This window comes from Hippoglossus stenolepis, chromosome 13, assembly GCF_022539355.2.
Source record: "Hippoglossus stenolepis isolate QCI-W04-F060 chromosome 13, HSTE1.2, whole genome shotgun sequence".
NCBI lineage: Eukaryota > Metazoa > Chordata > Actinopteri > Pleuronectiformes > Pleuronectidae > Hippoglossus > Hippoglossus stenolepis.
Window position 1 is genome coordinate 13,841,443 of NC_061495.1, and position 20,624 is coordinate 13,862,066.

The following is a 20,624-nucleotide window of genomic DNA, read 5'->3' on the forward strand; positions in this document are numbered from 1 at the left end:
GCTGAATTAGCAGTTTTGCAAAGTAACTAAGTACATTTACTAAAGTAAAATGCTGAAGCTCACCGTTCAGGTACTAATGTATTTTTGCTACGCATTTGGTCACCACCATTCAGAGGAAAACAGTGCATGCTTTTTATGTGTGGCCCAAATCTGATCTGTTTAATGACAATGTGAACAGCACAAATCACATGGAATCTGATCTTTTCAAATCAAATTTGAGACCACTTTCGTATATGTGGTTCTAAATCAGATACAGATCAGATTTTTTGAAAGTCTGAACAGCCATGTGACCTGTATCAGAATTCAATGTGACTTTTACGTCACCCTATATCGACATTCCTCATAATTTTGCACAGGAGAAAGGGTGGGTGGGTGTCACCCGGTGAAAAAACCAAGACAGCTGCGACAGAAGGAGTCAGTGAAAGGACAGTGAGGTGAAGTATTTGGGGGGACATGTCTGTACAAGCATAACTTGAGGGGTCGTATCTTGACCGGTCAGTGTCTGAAAGCATCAAGAGAAAAATGAAACCGTAAACGCTCACATCTGTGGCCTCCATGTTTATCACAGACTTCTTCTCCTTGTTTACTTCCGTACCCAGCGTGTTGCGTGTGACGTCTTGTTGTTCTTCAAACCGGCGGGTCACATCAGGGCCATGACTAGTTCACATTGGAGTCTGATATTGGCCACATTTCACTAGGTAGTGCATCTTCCCAAATTGTTGTTAATTTCTCAAGAAACAATGCTGAGATCTTGATTTAAAAAAAATCAGGTCTACTAAGAGGACTGATATCTATGTTAACAGTATTTTTCTCAATATAGGAAATTCAGGATTAGCCAAGCACACGTACTGCAAAAAAAACCCCACACAGTCTGGAAGTATATGAGCCACATGATATTCACAGCTGGAAGAGTGGCATGAGCAACAATTTATATATTTATATTCATATATATGCTATTTTGGAGGAAGATATCAAGAAAAGCCTCATTAATGATAAAACACAGCAAAAAATTTGTTTTATTTTTTTCTTTGGCACAACTTACACATAAATATAAAAGAGGAGTTACATCCAATGATATGATAATGTTAGGAAACAATAGCATTTACCCGCTCTTGTCGTAATTTACAGCTAACATATTATTTCCTTATTTTTAATACAAAGAGCTCAGCGTGCATTATCATTTTACTATTTGAATATAAAACATTTCACACACACACACAAAATACTGGCAAAATTACTGTACATTTTCCCTCGTGTTGATGTTAAACTTTGAATATAAGCCAATTATGGGCATTATGGATAACTTGACTGTTCACATTTGGGTCCGTTTGTCTTTATTGCTGTCATCATCGCTATCATCATGACTGTCATCCGAGTCTTTCCTGACCATCTCAACCTCTGTCTTTTTTTTATCGTCATCGTCATCGTCGATAATGCTCTTCTTGAACTGGGCCTCAATTTCTGTGGGGTCGATGTAGGTGTAGAAATAGGCCATGATGGAGAAGATGATGCACACTGCAACCAGGAGGGAGGCAAAGAGGATGTACTCTGCCCACTTAAAAAGAGCAGGTAAGAGACAAAGGGACATATTAATGCATCATCATGTGTTATTGTCATTACATGACACTAAAATACACACATGTCTGATATATATACTAGAAATATTGAGTCACTGATAATTAGTTTAATAAGTGAAAGTATTTTTTGTTTACCTGTTTGGGAAGCTTTGCAAGCTCGGCCACAATCAGTACGATGAAGTTACCGATAGCAACAGTGAACAACCAGCCGGCTTGCAGCACGGCTTTCATGTTACTGGGCGCCTTTCAAATAGAAACGTACATAAAATAAAACAAGACAGCAAACAAAGGACATTAACGAGAACTATTATTTGGAAATAGATAAAATTAAATATTCTAATCGATGTGTCCTTTACTTTCTGGAGGAAGTTGCAGTATTGGAATCAATTTGTGAAAACCGCTCTAACACAATTACCTGTGAGTAGGAGAACGCCAGACCAGTAACAGAAAACATCACTTCACCAGCAGTAATAAAGAAGTACTGTGGGATCTGCAGGGCCATGGAAACCGAGTTGGGCTTGATGTCTTCTGCTGCAGTAATGGACTCCTGGCACTAAAATAAGAAATAATCTTAATAGCAGTAGTTATAATGACTGCCGGAGCACACACATTTCTCCATACGTTGCCTGTTTGTACAATTAAAGTCTGTGTTGGACCTTTTCTGTCACTTTAAGAAAACTATGATTTGACATTTTCGCTCCCACTTCAAGCTGTGATTGTCCAGCTGTGCAGAGGTGAGAGAGGTACCTTTGCACTCCATTATCCTCATATTTAAATTATTATACGCCTCTGCCCAGCTATGTCAACAAGCTTTTAACCCTGTTTTCCAGTGTGGGAGTTTTCAACAGCTATGAACATTTTGGATTTGGATTTGAATGTGTTTAGGCAACATCTCATACAAACTAGACTTTTAGAGCTAATACTTCATGCCTTCTCAACACTGCCCGTGGCCACCCCAGCCCCATTCATACCCTCATGAGATATACATCTTGAAAAATGGGTCAAAACATTGAAGCTATAAGGTTTTATGACTGCCTAAAACAACTGGGCATTGAACTTGTTTTAATCAAATTATACTTAAATATAGGAGTAAGGATTACATTTGTTGGTGACAATTTTCAGCAGTGGATTAATGCTCATTAAGGAATATCTATAAAACCAGGACAGTGTATGGGAGTGACTTATAATAAACTGCAGTTCCCTTGTTGATTAAGTTACACATTGGAGAAAACTGAACATGTTTTTAAAGGCATTTGAACAACAATGGAGCTGTGGGGTGCAGAGGAATACTGAGTAAAAATACAACACGATAGGACAAAAATGGAAAATCAGCTTACTTATCCTTGAAGCATAAGATTTTTTTTACCTATATTAATTCAGTTTTCAAATATATTACAGATAAAATGTATGAATGAAGTAAGATTTAACTCAACTGTTCTTAATAAATTGGCAAAAATAATAAATAGAATACAAGAAGTATTTTGCATGAAGGTTTAGCGAACTATGTTGCAATGACATTTAACACAGTAGGATGTCACTGCACAGCCGGCTGTAATTCATGACATCAGGAATCATATGCAACACTTACAGTGGGTCCAAAGACCAAAGTGCTGGGGATAAAGAAAGTGTATGAACTTCCATATCCAAACTCTTTGCTATATTCACACGACTGTGAACCACTCCATATTTCGAACAGGATCCTGAAATAAGAAAAAGATCATTTGTCTAGTAAAGTGTATTGTGGTTTGAAAAAAAGAAAAAGATTTTTGGGGAAATCAGTGAAGATGAAAAAAACCGATCCTTACTTTCCGTTTTTTATATTGGAGTAGTTTGAGTAGTATGATGGCTCAATTGGTTCAAATTTGGCCGCAGATGTCGATATATTCACTGTTATATTCATTCCATTTATAAATCTAAAAGTGTGAGACAACGAAAATATTAAAAACAGAACATTTTAGAAAAAACATGGAACACCATACATGTAATCCTTTTCAACAATTTTCTTTTGGTCAACTTATCAATTCATTGTACATTTATTTTAGATTAAATACTTTACCGAATTGCATTGTTGCCCTCTTGTGGTTTGGAAGTCAAACCACCAGACTGAAAAAAAGCACGATTTTGATTAATTAAATCATTATTAAAAGATATCCTTGTGTCTTTATTTTCATTGTTTTGTGAGTCACACTAACCAGTAGCCATTCCTCAGAGATGTTTGAGGGAATGAGAAGAGTTTGTCGTGCTCCATTTGCCAAAGCAATATTTTTTGTCACTTCTCCAATTGAAACACTGATGTCTCCTGCTTCAAATGTGAAGAATTCCTCACTGGTCTGCAACACAAAGAGCTTACTGTAAATGTGCAAACACCAGGGACAGTGTCCAGTGGGGATATGGGTTCATGCAACTGATTTTCTTTTAACTTATAACTTAAAAAAAAAAGTTTAAACCCCGCTTTTAATCAAAGTTTCATGTTACAGGTGATGATAAGAAGACATACCTGAGCTGCGGGAAGAGTCAGTGCATCGTTCCCAGGCAACTTAACTGAGACTGGATTAGAGCCCATGTTGAGTAATTTCACCTGACTCTGGGAGGTTGATGGGAAGGTGGGTAACGTTTTCTGAAAACGAGTAAAGAAGTCCTTGTTATAATCTCTAGAAGTAATACTTGTTACTTGTAATCCTAATTATAAATTCAAAATAAATTAATTGCTGAGCTGGTGTGTATTTTACAGTACATATAGAGATGAGTAGTAATTGGTATGTACTTACATCGATTTCAATCTGAACCAGAGCAGCGCAGACAAAAGCTATAGCTGCCATAAGCATCCCCACTGTCATTCTCCTCAGAGGTCTGTTGAATTAACATGAAGTTCCCTCTTTGGTCATTACATAATCACTGTGAAATCAGCATTTTCAACATTGTTGTGGCTGTTGTGGCTCGGCTTGATCACCGTTTGAACCTCAACTGTCTGATGACGCTACTTTTTCTACTATGCTCCATTATGTAGTTTTCTTGGTTAGTTCAAGGGATAGTGTGACACACTTATTTACCGTCTTTCTGCAAATTTGCATATCTTAACAATAAGACTGAAGAATGGGAAAACAGCTGACTTTTTTCTTGTTTTTTTATTCACCAAAAGAGTAAAAGTGACAATTTGCTGTAACGTGGAGATATCCAATCACATTTTCCCAAGTTGTTGAACTAAAAGTAAATGCTATCAAATAATCCCATCAATGTTAAATAATCCCTATGACATAATGAAGAGCACTGTATTGTGACTTGTGGCTGTCTGACTCAGTTTCAGGAAAACTTACGTGAAGTTCAGGCCACATTTTTTGATCAGAGGGTAGATGAGACTGTCCATGATGGGCACCAGAGTCAGGATCAGGATGGGGTTGACAGTCTTTTAAACACATACATCGCACAATGACAATTTTCTCCGATAAAATCCAGCACCTCAGTTCAAGCAAACATGATAAAGACTCTTAACTTACCTGCATCTGATCAGGCTGTATCACCAGTAACCCCTGCAGACACAACAAAATCATTAGAACAGGATCACTTTGCTATAGTTAATAAGAATATATTAAGATTTGGGTTTATCTCCATACGTACAAAGTTTCCATCCATGTTGGTGGCTTGCAGAGTCCATCTAGAACCCTTTAAGAGAGATGCAAAATTTAGCATAGTTTCCACAATGACACTGCCTTTTAGGAAGTAAAATAACTGAGGTACCTTTTGGTCAAACAGGGTCCAGAACATTGGCAGTGGGATGTATAAAAACAGGACCTTCAGCACCATTTTGATTTGAGCAATAAGGAGTTTCTACATCACAGAAAGACAGAATATGAACAGTTATTTCTTTTTGACACAGCGCTTTAGTCACTTTATAGAATTAACTTAAATAAAACATACGCTATATTTAGCCTCAGCCCAGTCCATCCAGTGCTGCTTCTTTGGGTATTGTTGGCTTCTGTGCCTGTAGCGGTTTTTAATGGCAAACTGCTCAGGAATAAGTGAAAGAAAAACATGTTTTTAGAAACGCTAAGAACCGCTGATGGTTCACACTAATATAAATGTGTTGGTGTAAACCAGACTCACCCCAATGCATTTACACACATCCAGCATGATGTTTCCCTCTGGTTCAGCTTTGTAGTACATACCGCTCCCACTGATAAACACCACTGTTAGGGGCATCACAGGCAAAACATTGGTATTAATGTAGAGTAGCTGTTCCAAACCTTTATATTTTTAAATTATGAAAATAATTCCAGTGTCTACATGTGTTAAAGCGTACACAGTGCAACCAACATCAGTGCTGCAGGGACGCCGAAGGCCAGAGAGTAACACTTCTCCTGACTGTAGATGCCACAGTTCTGAGCTGCAGATGGAGACATTGGTAACTCAGTCACAATCTCAATTTCACTCACATTCAAGCACTGATATCAACGATAATTACATACACTCGTGTTTATGGCACTGTTTGTTGTCAACTTTATATCCTGCTTATATCTACCTCTGAGGATTGGAGTGATTATGGTCGACAGGAGACTTCCACCATTGATGCACAGGTAGAAAACGGAGAAGAAAGTTCTCCTTTGCTTTTCCTGCACATAGACATATGTCAGTGAACTGTCATGTGCAAACATGTTATGCAATGCAATGCTGGATATTATGTCAATCTGAACTACTTTGGTCCCATAACATAGGTAAGCTATTCATGGTTCCCAGAGGATGAATTTATACCTGCTATACACCACCACACTGTCACTGTCATTGTGAGCATGCAGAGGTTTTTGAGACTATTTCTATAGCTTAGGTATTATAGCATTCCTGCCTATATTCGGATGGTGGAATAAGCGTCAGCTCAAGATTGGAGTAATCTTCTAACCTGGTTGTCATTGAATTGGTCTCCACCAAAGGCAGCCACACAGGGTTTGATGCCACCTGTGCCCAGAGCGATGAGGAAGAGACCCAACATAGACAACACACTGAATGGAAAGAGGAATATCTGCATGAGCAAGGAAGTTGATCGAAATACGTGAAGAAAACTGCTTATCCAAATGCTATGTCCTTGTTATCACAGCAACTCACACGTGAAAGGTCATGTTGTTTGGTGTCCCATCTCTGTCTGTGTCAGTGATGTCATGGACCGCACTGACAGCCATCGTAACCTGACCAATCGCATAGACAACGGACAAGTAGATGATAGTCCTGAGGGAGAGAGAGGAAAAATATAGCAATGGTGGATGAAGTACTATCTTATCCTTATGCCAAAGTACCACTATACTAATGAAGTATTGCAGCTTTTTGAAAAAGGCACTACTTGGACTGTCGGAGGAACCGGGAGTCCTCGGACACAGACACGAGGAGAACATGTAAACTCCTTACAGTAAGGCCCCGGCCAAAATGTAACCAGGAAACGTCTCCATGGGAGGCAACAGTGCTGACCACTGCATCAATAGCATCTCATACTCTAATTTGCAAGAAAAAAAGCCCACAGTGAAACCTGAATATCCTATTGAGTTTGAATATCTGCTTAAAGCACTTGGTGACAGGTTAAGGACATGAAAAGTTAAAAAAATGGAACTAAAGATATTTGCTAAACTGCTTAATAGGGAGAAAGCTAATGTGTCTGACAACCTACAATAGGAAATCGTTGAGCTGCAAAGCAACGGCAAGCTCAAAGCAACAGTACAACAACCTTCCTCTCTGCTCGAGTTCTATAAACCGGATTTTCCATTCTGAGAACTCATGCTCTGAGGTTTGACACAAATACTACTGTATTCAGTTCTTTACAAATCTGACTCTTGCAAAGACTCGGTGCCACTCAAAACGGACCGACCCAAACCTGGAAAACCAAGTGTGAGTAGCATCATCATCACTACCATTTGACATCAGATGTCTCGTCCCAGCCATCACCTTAGAAAGGTTAGTGTAATATATGTGTTCAATAATTTAGCTTGACCCTCAAAGGTTGTTATTGAAAGTAAAATGACCCTTGAAAGTAAAGCGAGCATTCATTTAAATTTGAAAAGAACATGAGACAATAACTCACTTAAACTTTCCCAGCCAGGAGTCGGCCACAATGGCCCCGAGGATTGGGGTGAGGTAGCAGAGAGCCACAAAGGTGTGGTAGATGGAAGTGGCCAGGTCATCGTCCCAGTGCAAGAAGTACTTGAAGTACAGCACAAGCACAGCTGTGGACAGGCAGAGAAAAAGTAGGTTTCTTCTAGTTTTTATGAATATAATTGTCAATCTAACACACAGTATCAACTCTCAAAAGATTTAGTGTTGTACATGAAATATCAAACAAGCTTTACAAATCAGACAACAAAATTCTCTTTTTTCCAGTTAATTTAGTTCATATTACCTTCATAAAAATTATAAAATTCATTTCATTTTGAAACAGGTTAGAGAAGTTAATATAACGATGATGCAAGTATATATATTGATATGACTATGATCATCTTGGACACTGCAGTTTGTTAAAGGACGTGTATTATACAAAGAGGTATTTGTGTTATTTACCCTGCCCTATTGTGGCCAAACTAATAGAAACTAATAGAAACACCTGCCAGTATAACACAATAAAATTGGACAGTGCCATAAACAGTCCCCAAATTGATAAAGTTAAATGAATACAAAATTGAACCATATAACCTTGCAGGTAGCTTAGTACCGTAATGTTGAGTTAGATTGAGTTCTAGTTGGGTCTAATATAGTGTGGGTCTTTGTTTCCTCTTGGATTGTGCTTTTTCTCACAATAACCTGAACTTGAACTTGTCCTTAACCCCAGCCTTATCTCTGCCTTCTTTACAACCTTTGCATATATTGTTTCCTGTGTGTCTTTGACAACACATAGACATTTTCTGATCTAGTGCCCCTATCTGCAGGATGACATGTTTTGTCTTTGCCTTGCAAAACCATTAATTTGTTTTATTATGTGACTTTGCCATATTTATCTAGGGATCATGAAACTGTTGTTAATTAAGGCGAGAGACGAGAGTTTTGTCATCATGGTTATATAATAAATCACATGGTTTAGTTTGTAGAAGGAAATATTCTCACCTCGCATTCCATAGTATGAGAACCTCTCACAGAACTCATTCACAACGATAAAGAAGATGCTGAGTGGGTAGCCGCACACCTCTTTGCTCTGGTGGAGAAATCAAACGGCAGCATTGTGTTAAACGGTGCTAAAGTAGAAATACTGAAGTAAAAATATAAAGTGAGTTGTCTTGAATTCAAAACTCTAAAAGGTATTTACACCAAAATTCAAAATGGTAAATTTCAGAATAATGTATATAATATTAATCAGTGGTGAGTACTGCTGCATTCATTTGGAACTTAAATGCTGCAGTTGGTAAAGTTTTTATAAATTCAATTAGGTCTATTTTACTGCTGAGTAGTTTGTGACTCCTCCTTCAGATCAATAAAGTTTTATTGTGACTCATATTATTACATTATTAATTATTATTGATTATATTTTGATAAGTTATTAAATAATTGTAGTGGCTTAACCTCAAAAAACTACAGCACCGCTCAGTAAAACATCCTGTTTTATATAATTAACATATTTTTGATTTAAAATCTTTATCTGCAAAGTAAACAGTAACTATAGCTGTAAGATAAATGTAATAAAAAGGTAAAAAGTACATTTCCCTTTGAAACGCAATGGATCAGCATGTGGAAATACACAAGTCAAATTCAAGCCCCTCAAAATCATGTATACTAGTATTAAAGTAAGTGGCATATTGAGGCTGGTTGCTTAGTTGTTACGATTATCATTTCATGTCACTGAGCAAATAAAAACGACATAGACATCATTAGATGAATCAGTACTTTACCGTTCCTCTGCTCTGCTTCCCCTTCTTGGGATCCTCATCTGCGCACAAGATAAAACACATTTAAATAATAATAAAAAGAGACGATACGTGTATATTTTCCTCACGCTCAAGCTGCTTAGTATTTGTACACACAAACTCACCCGCCATGGTGTCTTAGTGAGAATGCAGCTGCTTTACGCTGCAGTTGTAGAAGTAGATATTCCTTGAGACTCCTGCAGGGAGCAGCTGATAGTTTATCCTTCACTCTTCACCAGTGGCAGTGGGAGTGTTTCTTGTATTATTGCTTCTTATTAGCACCTTGATCTGTCTTTCACACTGCTGACTGTGTTGCTTTTACGATGGGTGGGAACACGTGATGCAGCAGATAGGAAGTCTGCTCTAGTCTGTCCCTGACATCTCATTAAAAGAAAAGTATGAATTCCCAAGAACTTTAGACCTGAAGTAGATGTAAGAGTGAGCTCAAGAACAACACATTTAATAAAGCAGTAAATCAATAAGGACTCATGAGTACAAGTGCAGAGAAATGAGTGCATTTTATTTAAAAGAAAAGCATAAAGGAACATCTGTTTACAGCAGAACAGTGAATTTGTGTTAAATAAAATTTTTATAAAACCATCGTCGCCCAAATATAAAACAATTTATTGAACATTTGAACACTACAATGGTAAAAGCTTCATATCACTCCCACAGTAGGCAAAGTTTTTGGTTCCCCACCTCATTGCTTTGGCAAGAAGGTGAACATGTCTTTACAGTGTATAAGCCCCACACAGCAAGAAACTTTGCAAATATTGCACACACTCCTTTTTTTATATACATTAATAACAACTTGGAATATACTTTTTTTTGTATGCAATGGCTTTAAATATTTAAAAACTCTTGCCGCTCTAAGACATTGTAGTGATTTAAGGTTGAATAATAAACACAGGAGGCCCTTTTTCAAACTTGCACACCGGTAGAAACAGAGCTTCATGTGCAGGTAGATGAGCGTCGATGTATGCAGCGTATACTGTTCATCAAGACATCAATACAGTGGCTTATAAAAGTGGAATACTGCACATAAAAAACACAATGTGTAACATTATCAAAATAAACAAAACAATGGGCTGTTGAGAGGGTGTATTGTAATGACATGCATATGAAAGAGCCCAACGTGAATTTCTCTGTAGAAAAACTGCCCAGTCTTCTCATGTGAAGGAGACAACAGGTTTGTGATGTGTGGCGATGGCGCGGGGGGTTTCCTGCTCAGCCGCCTCAGGGCTCATGCCTCAACCGCAATGTTTGTCGAGGAAAATAAAATTGGCCACACCGAGCACATCCAGTTTCCACACATACTGTATTAATTAAAAAGGTCCAGTGCCTTGGTCATGGTCCACTGAGAAGAGTTGGATTTGTATGTGCCCTCGTCGGTTTCTCTTTTGAGCCGACAGAAGTGAAGCAGGATTCAGGTTTAGAAGTGACCGCATGGATTCACAGGCATGTCCGGTGTGGGGGGGCGCTGAGGTCAAGGTTAACCCAGCTCAGCATCACACCACAGAGGAAGAGCTGGGGATGCCCTGGATGGTGGCACTGGTTGGCGTGCCACTGATAGCATTAAAGATGTGAAGCGAGTCTGGAAGAACGCTCTTCATGCCATCTTCCACAGGACTGATCTGAAAGAAAAAGGAGGAGGAATGAGAGATTCGTTTGGATCCACGAGAACGTTAATTACTGTAAAACCAGGCCCATATTTAAAAGGAATAGTTTGACATTTTTAGATTTCTTGCAGAAAGTTAGATAAGAAGATAAATACCACTTTTACATTTTAAGGATAAAAAAAGAAACTCCACCTTTCAGTGCCTCGAAGACTCATTTACATAAAATGTTTTTGTTTATCTGTACAAAAAATGTGTCGATGACTTGCCTGTGTTGGCCGGGATTACTAACTTGCCTGGTAAATTGTCTTTTCTGTTAACTGCTTTCAGCCAAGAAATACAAAATCCCCACTCCTGGTAAAACCACTCTTTGTTGTTCTTTCACTCCACCTGAAAATGTGCCAGTAGGCTATTTTCGTCACCTTTGCACAGTCAGCCAAGCTCTTCCCCCTGCTGTCATTATTTGTGCTAAGCTAAGTCGCTGCAGGCTGTGTACCTTCATATTTACGCACAGATACAGTTTGAGAGTAGAGTCAACTTTCTCATCTGACTCTCTGCAAGAAAGTGAAGAATCTGAATAAGTTGGGAATTTAGAAACCCTTAAAAACTGAAAACAAATAAATAAAAACCACCATTACGTATAGAAAACCATCAATACATCTGTGTAAGTCACGTACACGAAAACAAAAGTAAATGCTCAAACACACACATTCAGATGCAAGTACATACAGTATTCTGTCCATACAAGTACAAATGTACTATATGCACATGCACACAGAGTGAACACTGTAAACACATGCAAAAACATACATTTACGTAAAGAGATAAGTGCAGAAGTAAATGTTGGTCTAGCCAGTTAGATTCCGATTGTTAGTGGTAGAGAAAGGTGTTGTTTTCCTGACAGAGAGTGGACATGTCGGCTATGACGTGTCAGAATACTTAACTTGTAGCTGATCTCTTATTTATTGCTGCTGTGAAAAGATAAGGCCGGTGATCTCTGATCTAATCTGGTAACTGTCATATATTTTCAGTCTTATTTCAGGTCAAGGGAGGGACTTTAGAATTAGCTTGAGATCAAGTGGTATCATATGATTACTTACTATTACCAAGTTTTAATACAACAATAAATGAAAGTATTAAGGTTTCTGCTTTAACCAGGTACAAAAGGTCAGATTAAAGATATGTTGCCGAAATCTAAAAGTGTTGCTCTAATTGAAGGGTCAAGAAGTACTTAAACATCAAGATCTGTTTGAAATGAAAAGTCAACTGTCGTCAGTGTATCAAATAATATCTGAGATCATGTGTCTGTGTCTGGCTGGACCAACAATCAACAGTTTCATTCTAATGCTTCTTGTATTACCATTCAATCTGCTCATGTCAGCAAAGGGGAAAAACAGAGAACGGTGTTATCAAAAAAACATGAGATATCTCATTATCAAACACTTCACTTGCTAAAACCCGTCTCAGAGGCAGATTACAGCGGTGACATTAGTGATGCAGACAGTAATTACAGCCGTACTTGTGCTAAGTAACAGTGGCCAGAGCAATAATGTACTTACTTGCTCATGCATGATGATGGACAGCTCTCTGGCAAGGTCTCTATAGTTGGCTTTCATCTCATCATGATACTCCTGTTGGTCCTCTTTGATTAGCCGCTCGTTAATGCCTAAGCCATGGCCACACGCCTCCACAAAATGCCTGCTCGGGAATTCATGTAAACAGGTGTTAAAAGGAACCAGGAAATTGACACCAACCTGATCAAACTTCTCTCTCACACACACACACACACACACACACACACACACACACACACACACACACACACACACACACACACACACACACACACACACACACACACACACACACACACACACACACACACACACACAACACCATTGACATCTCACCTGAAGACCTCTTTCAACTGTTTGACCTTGTTGTCAGGATTCTTTTTGGCGCTCGCGTCGTCCAGAAAAGCTCGGGCATATGCAAGCGGCCCTGCATTTACCTGAAGGAGGATGTAGTAGCCATGTTACATATTTTTTTTGTCATGATAATTTCATAAGGTATTTCCTGTTTGTGTAAGTGTTTTCCAAGCAGGCACCTGAACACTGATGCTGCCCTGCAGTTTGAGCTGCAGGCGGATCATGTCCACCTCACTGGAGGAGCAGAGCTGCTGGATCTCAGCCACCTTCTTGCTCATCTCATCGATGGCCACCTCGATGGGGCTCAGGTCAGTGTGGTGTTGATACATCACTGCAATACGTTTCTTTACATATGGGAAGCAATGTGTGGCTGCGGGACAGAAACACAGTGAGGAGAGGAGTTAACAGTTTGCTTCTCAGCTCAGGAAACTTTATGCATGTTTTACAACTCAGGATCCACTCAAATGTACTGGACATCCTTTCAAAGCTCTCAGATAATGACGATAAGAAGATAAGGTTGGACCTTTGGATGTGTAGCACCGTAAAACAATAAAACTGTGATTAAAAAGGTCCTTGACAAACGGCTGACATGTCGAGAATCTAATCAAGATCCACTCGTGCACAGGAAGGCGCACGACATCAGATTGTCATGTGTGACAATCTGATGCACATGTGACAGGATTCTACACATTGGCTCTTTTGAGAGGAAAATCTGAAAAACACTTCGGTAAATAATGTTTTTCACTTTTTAGATTATTGACATTATTTGATGAGGAAGTTACCAACATGTTGTTTTACAGCTATGTTTTATCAGAAGGGTTAAAGAGTAACACAACAACATAATTACTTTTTGAACTCTGATAAAATATCCCTGATAACCTAAACAGTAATCTTAGCTGTAGTAATGGAAAGACACAGGAAAGGTCAGACAAACAAAATCTTAGCAGCAAAATAATTAAATTGATTTTTTTTATTATGTCCCTCGCACGTCTACAATTTTGTTGTACAACAGTTATCAGTGTTTCCCCTCTTATGTTCCACTGCCACACCTACATACAGGGTTACGTACTGGTTAGTATGGTCCTGCGTTTGCACTGCTCCTCCACGCCGCCTTGCTTTTTGCCCGATATGGTGAAAGGCATCTCAAACACGAAGCGACGGATGTTGTGGCTCTTTTCAAAGTCAGTCTTCCTGTCCACCAGCTCCTTCTCCTCCAGGTAAGGGGTCACATGTGTCACTTGGATGTATGCATACTTTGAATCCAAGTCTTTGGGGTTAATCTGCAAAATTACAAGTTGTCATTACAAGAGGTCAATAACAGGTTGTGGAAACGTCCGTGGCACAAATTAATATCGAGAAAGTCTCACCCTTCCAGAGTCTTGAATCATCTTCACGTTCTCCTGACCGAACTTGTCGGAGTAGAGTTTGAGCAGCCGCTGAGATGTTTCAGCCAGGGGGGTGAATTTGGGCTCTTTGTAGATGTACTCTTTACCGTCTTCATCCTCGAAGAAGCCCTGAAAAAACATCAAACAGACCATGAATGCATAAACAATTGTGTGTTTATCTAAAAAGAAGCAAACAGTGCCACGTCAAACCACACAAGGGTTGTGAGCGGGAGTCATTATGACGGTTTGTTAAATAAAATGGTGAAAAGTTCTGGTCTGAAAAGTTGTGTCAGACTCCACAAATACACAATCCTCTATCTAAGGGCCAAGCACAAAGAAAACAGAAAACTACAACTAGTGTCAGTTCAATGAGATGTGAGACGAAACCAGAGGACAGAGAGAGGGGGGCATGGACTTCACACCATCAGTGGGAACACTTGAGATTAATCCATTTCTTGTACGTGAACGGTAAAAAGTCCCATGAACCGATGAGGTGAAGCCATGCATTCACACAGTGAGAGATGAATTCTGCTATTAGCCCATTAGAGGGGTTTCATCCTATGATTAGGAACAGCACTGACACTAGAGTAGAGGAGGAGTTAAAGGGCCGCACGATAAGCAACACAGCGACTGCATTAGCGAAGGAGCACAAACATCACAGCCTAAAACATCACTGCAGACTGTCCAGCTGCTTTCACACTGATTTACCTCAGCATCTGAGTCAGTAAACTGGTACTGCTACAAGGTGTGTGGACAACAGAAAGTAAAATCATTATTTCATGCATAAATTATAAATGTAACACTTAGACTACCCTTTTAAGACAGACATGGATCTGTGGATCTCTAGAGCTGCTTTCAGACATGCACTGAAGGGGCTGTTTGTGAAAACACAAACGTCCGAGTGAGGAGCTCCAGACTTTCTGCGGAGTTTCTTCTGCCAGCCCCTTAATGAAATGTAATGTAATGGGAACTTCGAAGAATGTACAAATGAGCCAATGTGAGAACACAGCAGGAGATCCTCTGGAGGAGTCACCGCAAGCAAGTGGGCGTGTTGATGATGGTTCTAACGAGACACTTGGAAGGATTTATACTCTACGTCCTGCCTCTGCGCCACCCCTCGCCTGAACACTTTGTCAAGGTAACCTCCAGAGAAAGTCTGGACACAATAATGCCGACATCCTCCGGAGTTCATGTCTGAAACGGCTTACCAGAGTACACAGGAAGAGGTAACCACACCCAATGAATCATTTCTAAAATTTCTAATAAAAATAAGAGTCACTACTAAACTCTTACACACTTAGATCTGTAACACGAAAGCAGAAACAGCGATATGAGTGGAGAAGTGGACAGGTGCCATGCAACGCAGTCCCAAAAACATCAAGCGGAAGAGGGGACTTGATTGTTACTGTAACTCGAAGCAGCAAACTATGATCGAGGAGACAAAGTGCAATGGATTACAGCAGCACCGACACCACACAGACTCAGGCTGCTGGAGAAAAGCAAGCGAGGGCTACTGCACAACTTACCGCTGCCTTCAAAGAGGATGGGAAGCAGAGAGGGGAATTAGAAATGCCACAGCATGTGGTCATGCTCTTAAAGATAAAAACAGCCCCTGTGTGGAACGTGAATTACTTTGCCAAACCAGCGACAGCAATTTAATGGCTGTGCTCTTTTGTTAACACATAAAATAGATAATCGTGAGGCTTAGGAAAATGTATTTATCTAACACACCATGTTAAGTTCACACATTCTAGTGTAGCTTGAGATTTGAACTCACCTGTCCAAAGAAAGCCACTCTGAAATAGGTGCCCAGCAGCCTCTTGCCCGTGTGCATGACCTCTGTAACTTTGCTGTATGCACGATGCAGCGTGTCATACAGGTGCGCCAGTTTCTGTACAAAAATAACCCGGTTAGAATCTGTACATGCTAATGGTTACTGGCCGAGGCAACATTAGAGGGGAAAATAAAATTTCCAGATGACAGAATTTCGCACCTCAAAGTCCCTGCGCTTCTCATAAATGGGAATTATGAGCTTGTAGATGTCGGAGATGAGCTCGTAACGCTCGGCTTTCCACAGTCCGTCCGCACACTCCTCCAAAAGCTCCATTAGGACATCCTGAGGGAACAAGAGCAGGGACGAATGGGAATTTAGCTTTAAAAAAGTGTCTGATTTGAAAATTCCTCCTCTATCATGACCAAATGTGAAGACTAGAAGTTTTGGATAAAACTGCACATCTACGTGTACAGACAGAAAATATAGATGATTTTTTTGAGGATAGCAATATGTGCCTAAACATAAATTCAAACAAGTTAAACAACTACATCATACTTAATAATAAAATCAATACATTGATGGCCTCTTCTCAGGATTTACATTTTTTTACAAGAAATATACTTCAAATATGTCCTATTTCAAAATTAAGTACTTCATTGAAATGGACATCCTGCATGCCGACGTCCTCCATCATCGCTGCTTCTTCATCGATGTTTGGAGTCACCACACGGAAAGCTGAGCAGCCCTGCTTGAACATGCCTGCACGAGACGAGACAGGGTTTTAACGTATGAGCTCAAAACCTTTCTTAGGACAAAATAAAAAAACATTTGTACAATTTCTAGAAACAGTACATCAAATGTCAATGTTTTCCATACAGATAAAATGCTGCACATGCTGCTGCAGCTGTGCGGCATTTAAGAGGAATGGATTATTTCAGCACCTTTTCTCCGCAGGTATTCTGCCACGAGCGCTGCAACGTGCACGTAGCACATGGCCGCCTGAAAACAAGGAGAGCATTTAAGGTCAGATAAGCAAAGTTGTGTTGATATTACTAATTATGCAACATGACAGTATCAACCACAACATCAATGCATAAGAAACCGGATTAAAATTAAGTCAGTACTTGATATTTGAAAACAGAGAAACAGAATATAAGACACAAATCAAAAGCTACTTTATCCCACGTTAAAATAAAAGCTCAACCTATTCAACCACACAGACCGAGCAGCGTCTCTCATCACACACCTCTGACAGGTCTCCATTCTTCACGTGGATTCGGGCCATGCTGTCCAGCCAGGTCTTGCGTAGCTCGGGCGTGCTGGCGTAGGACTTGGCCAGGCTGTACTGCAGGTCCACCAGCATCTCCGGGTCCCTCTCGTGCTCCTTCATCTGAGCCGTGGCCATCAGAACCGTCCTGATGCGCTTGGTCAGGTCCTTCACATCCGACGGGAACGCCGTGTTCTGTTGTGGAGCAATTAGAGCAGCCAGTTGTGGTGTTGCTTGATGAAGCACTTATTTATTTAAGTGTTTATTTAAGAATATGAGGTGGAATCATTATGAACACAAATGACTCGCTGACCTTAATAGTCTTGTCACTGTTGGCGCAGGTGTTGATGACTGACAGAGACTGCTGGAAGCGGGTACTTCCAATCCCAATGACGTCAGCGATCAGCTGACTGACAGCGATCACCACCTACAGAAAAGGAAAGAAGAATGATCAAATATTCTTGTGTTGACGGCTTTAATTTCTTCATCATTGTTTTGAATCTGTTGCTTTATTCGTCTATCTTACCTGTAAGTGCGTCCGGACGAAGGATTTGCGACCCGTGTAGTCAAAGTTGCTCTTCATGAGGAAGTACAGCAGATGGGCTGCGTCGCTGCGGATGGAGCTCAGCTTGGAGTTACAACACTTCAAGATCTCGTAGCAGAACGCGGCACACATGTCAGCACGGCCTTCGAAGAATGTGCAGGGAAACTAGAGGGTAGAAGAAGACAAGTTAAGTCATAGGCTACTGTGTAGGGCTGATAGAGTTTTGTTAAATAAGACATCAAAGGTGTGTCTAACCTTGTAGATGAAGGTGCGCAGGGAGGTGAAGACCTGCTTGAGGGCCGTTTCTGACTGGTTGATTCGCAGGAAACAGAGGTGGACTTCAAACACCTTCTTCATCAGTGGACTGTGGCCGTGGTCCGAGCACAGCTGAGTCTGAAGAGACAGAGAGCATCAGCTTGAAAACAGAGTCTCATTTAGAAACCAATGGAGGATAGTTCATATTAATTTGCCCTGAAATTATCATTACATAACCTAGATATAGTATTTTTGGGGCATTTCGCCTTTATTGAAAGGACAGTTCAAGTGTAAAATGGGGGGAGAGAAAGGGGGAAGGAGCAAAGGGCTGAGTCCGAACCTGCAGGGGGACTCAAGCCTTCGTATGCAGGGTACCCACAAAAAAGTTTAGTAATAACATAAGTATTATTCTATATAACAGAAAGTTACCTTGAAACCCATGATGAAGATACTGAGGGTGTCCAGGACAGTCAGGCACACTTCAGTGGCGATGTTGGCCTCCAGCAACGACTGATTCAACACGTCAGCATCCGAGTGACTGTAAGCTGAGAAGAGACATCATATCATATCACATCATATCAAATATGAGACCTTAGTGTTAAAAGCAAAGCTGTTGCTAAAAGGATGAACATTTTCATTAAGTTGAAATGATAAAGTTTTATTCCAAACTTTTTTTTTCATTCTTTTACCTCTGCCGAGATGTTAATCTTTTTAAATTTTCTTGAACATTGCTAGATTTTGCAGCATTTTCCTGGAAAATGATGTGTGGATCTTCAGAAATATTTAGCGGGGGTTATCGATGAGTGTTTGCAACCTCAAATAAAATTTTTTATGTGGTTTCATAGTGGTGGAGACTTTTTTCAGCCGCTGTATGGTAACAGATAGGGTTAGAAACCCGGCTGGGTCTTGGTGGAAGTAGAGTGCCATTCGAATACTTATGAATGAATTGTAAGCTAGATTTGTCTGAAATGCACATGTTGTATTTTGGAATAAAACCTTTATTATTTTACACAGATTCTTTCTGAAATGTAAAATGAAGTTCAGAGCAGATGAGCTGAGCAGAGGGATGAGAAGGTTTTAGAGGCTGATGTTCAGTTAAAACAGTCATGCTCTCAATTCCACCAAATGAACAGAGCTCAGTCGGACTATAAAACTGACGCTGCACATTCTTACCAGGTTCTACAGATATTCCAAGAATACTTGAAATCTTTCTTACACTGAAAACACAGAGACACTTTATTAAATGATGCTGTTAACAGACTCATCACACAGTTTAGGTTAAACCAGTGTAAAGCGACCCACAGCGACTTTGGCCCCAATTTTATTCGATTAACTGATGGCGCCCTCGTGTCTCCTGCAGCACTTCCTGCTTTAAAGTGGGCTGGGTTTAAACAGAGGATGAGGAGGAGGATGATGCTGATGATATTGAAAAGCATGAGGAGTCAAGACTACGGCGGAGGAGGACGGGTTGGGGGTCGTTTGCTGATGCCGTACAGTATGGGGACACTTACTGTGGTTAAAAGTGTATGAGTTATCCAGGCTGCTGAGCTGCTGTAAGCGGGCATGCATCATTCCTGCCCTGTTACGGGACACGGGCAGAGTCTGAGACTTCCGCTCATGAGCTACGGGTCCTGCCCCATCCTGGTTCCTGACGAGGAAACAGGACAATGTTAGATGAACGGCTGATGACCAGCGGAGTTAGTGAAGCGCAGGTGAATAACACACTGTTTTTACACACGTGTGTTTCACCACACACACACACACACACACACACACAAATGTCCTTAGAGCTACAGTAGATTTATAATAATTGAGGTAAAACGGAAATATCTACTGGAAAATATAATACATGAACATTTTGGGATTTATGCATGTACCTACTGTATGTAGAAGAGCAAAGATTGTAATTGTAATTAATGCAGATTGCTTGTTTGGCATGCAACATGATATAAAATTATTAAAGTGGCACAGCAGCATCAAAGCAGTGAGTTACAGCCCAAGCCATGCATGTCAGAAAGAGGCTGCATGGGAGTTTAGAGAGAATTATTTCATGCAGCTGGTTTGAGAAAGTCAGTTCCACCTTCAGGCTTACCCAAGCAGGAGGGGGCAGGAGCCAGGTTTTATTTCATTATGTTAAACTTGCCAGCATTTAGGTGAATAGAGATAGAAACAGTGGTGACAGGTTAGAGTGAGTGGACACCCAAAGACCCCCGGGAGCCGAGGCCAGAGCTCCCAACACATCAGAGACAGACTAAACTATGCGTGTTGGGATACGTTTTAATTACTGAAAGAAATAACTGTGCTGAAAAATACAATCACACTCTTCAACAATCACATATCATATTTTACTCTTGACAAAAAAAAGTCAACAAGTAGCTACAGTCCTGTCATATACAGCTTCAGGTTTAATCGA

General features: G+C 40.1%; 2 protein-coding genes across 10 annotated transcripts in view; both read right to left on the reverse strand.

Annotated features, from left to right (window-relative positions):
* Positions 1 to 995: 995 nt before the first annotated feature.
* Positions 996 to 9,574, reverse strand: slc15a1a (solute carrier family 15 member 1a). The gene is made up of 23 exons (XM_047342673.1): positions 9,568 to 9,574; positions 9,428 to 9,465; positions 8,649 to 8,736; positions 7,636 to 7,777; positions 6,672 to 6,791; positions 6,469 to 6,568; positions 6,056 to 6,184; positions 5,875 to 5,926; positions 5,679 to 5,761; positions 5,493 to 5,579; positions 5,313 to 5,402; positions 5,193 to 5,237; positions 5,072 to 5,104; positions 4,892 to 4,980; positions 4,346 to 4,427; positions 4,075 to 4,194; positions 3,770 to 3,907; positions 3,634 to 3,680; positions 3,383 to 3,490; positions 3,166 to 3,277; positions 1,993 to 2,130; positions 1,713 to 1,820; positions 996 to 1,555 (listed from the first exon to the last, which is right to left on the reverse strand). Exons 1-23 carry the CDS (start codon positions 9,572 to 9,574, stop codon positions 1,313 to 1,315), a joined length of 2,199 nt encoding a protein of 732 aa, XP_047198629.1. The 3' UTR covers positions 996 to 1,312.
* Positions 9,575 to 9,941: 367 nt separating this feature from the next.
* Positions 9,942 to 20,624, reverse strand: part of LOC118119795 (dedicator of cytokinesis protein 9) — a 77,001-nt gene continuing 66,318 nt past the window's right edge. For 2 of the 9 annotated variants that reach the window (XM_035174100.2, XM_035174095.2), the window contains exons 38-55: positions 19,723 to 19,859; positions 18,641 to 18,756; positions 18,212 to 18,349; positions 17,939 to 18,121; positions 17,726 to 17,839; positions 17,392 to 17,607; positions 17,087 to 17,144; positions 16,798 to 16,904; positions 16,365 to 16,487; positions 16,149 to 16,262; positions 15,898 to 15,903; positions 15,080 to 15,109; positions 14,354 to 14,500; positions 14,056 to 14,266; positions 13,166 to 13,356; positions 12,969 to 13,069; positions 12,618 to 12,756; positions 9,942 to 11,076 (exon numbers count right to left, since the gene is read on the reverse strand). In XM_035174100.2, the coding sequence (XP_035029991.1) occupies positions 10,951 to 11,076; positions 12,618 to 12,756; positions 12,969 to 13,069; positions 13,166 to 13,356; positions 14,056 to 14,266; positions 14,354 to 14,500; positions 15,080 to 15,109; positions 15,898 to 15,903; positions 16,149 to 16,262; positions 16,365 to 16,487; positions 16,798 to 16,904; positions 17,087 to 17,144; positions 17,392 to 17,607; positions 17,726 to 17,839; positions 17,939 to 18,121; positions 18,212 to 18,349; positions 18,641 to 18,756; positions 19,723 to 19,859 (2,257 nt within the window). In that variant the 3' untranslated portion in view covers positions 9,942 to 10,950. Of the gene's footprint in view, positions 11,077 to 12,617; positions 12,757 to 12,968; positions 13,070 to 13,165; positions 13,357 to 14,055; positions 14,267 to 14,353; positions 14,501 to 15,079; positions 15,110 to 15,897; positions 15,904 to 16,148; positions 16,263 to 16,364; positions 16,488 to 16,797; positions 16,905 to 17,086; positions 17,145 to 17,391; positions 17,608 to 17,725; positions 17,840 to 17,938; positions 18,122 to 18,211; positions 18,350 to 18,640; positions 18,757 to 19,384; positions 19,429 to 19,722; positions 19,860 to 20,624 lie in introns of all 9 variants that reach the window. The other 7 variants (XM_047342503.1, XM_035174098.2, XM_035174102.2 and 4 more) reach the window with 5 other exon arrangements.

Excerpts from the sequence above, each read along its gene's own strand:
- slc15a1a (XM_047342673.1), bottom strand. Across the intron at positions 3,908-4,074 it reads TGACTCTTCCCGCAGCTCAG|ACCAGTGAGGAATTCTTCAC; the intron begins GTATGTCTTCTT and ends TTTGTGTTGCAG. Across the intron at positions 3,491-3,633 it reads GAGGGCAACAATGCAATTCG|ATTTATAAATGGAATGAATA; the intron begins GTAAAGTATTTA and ends TCACACTTTTAG.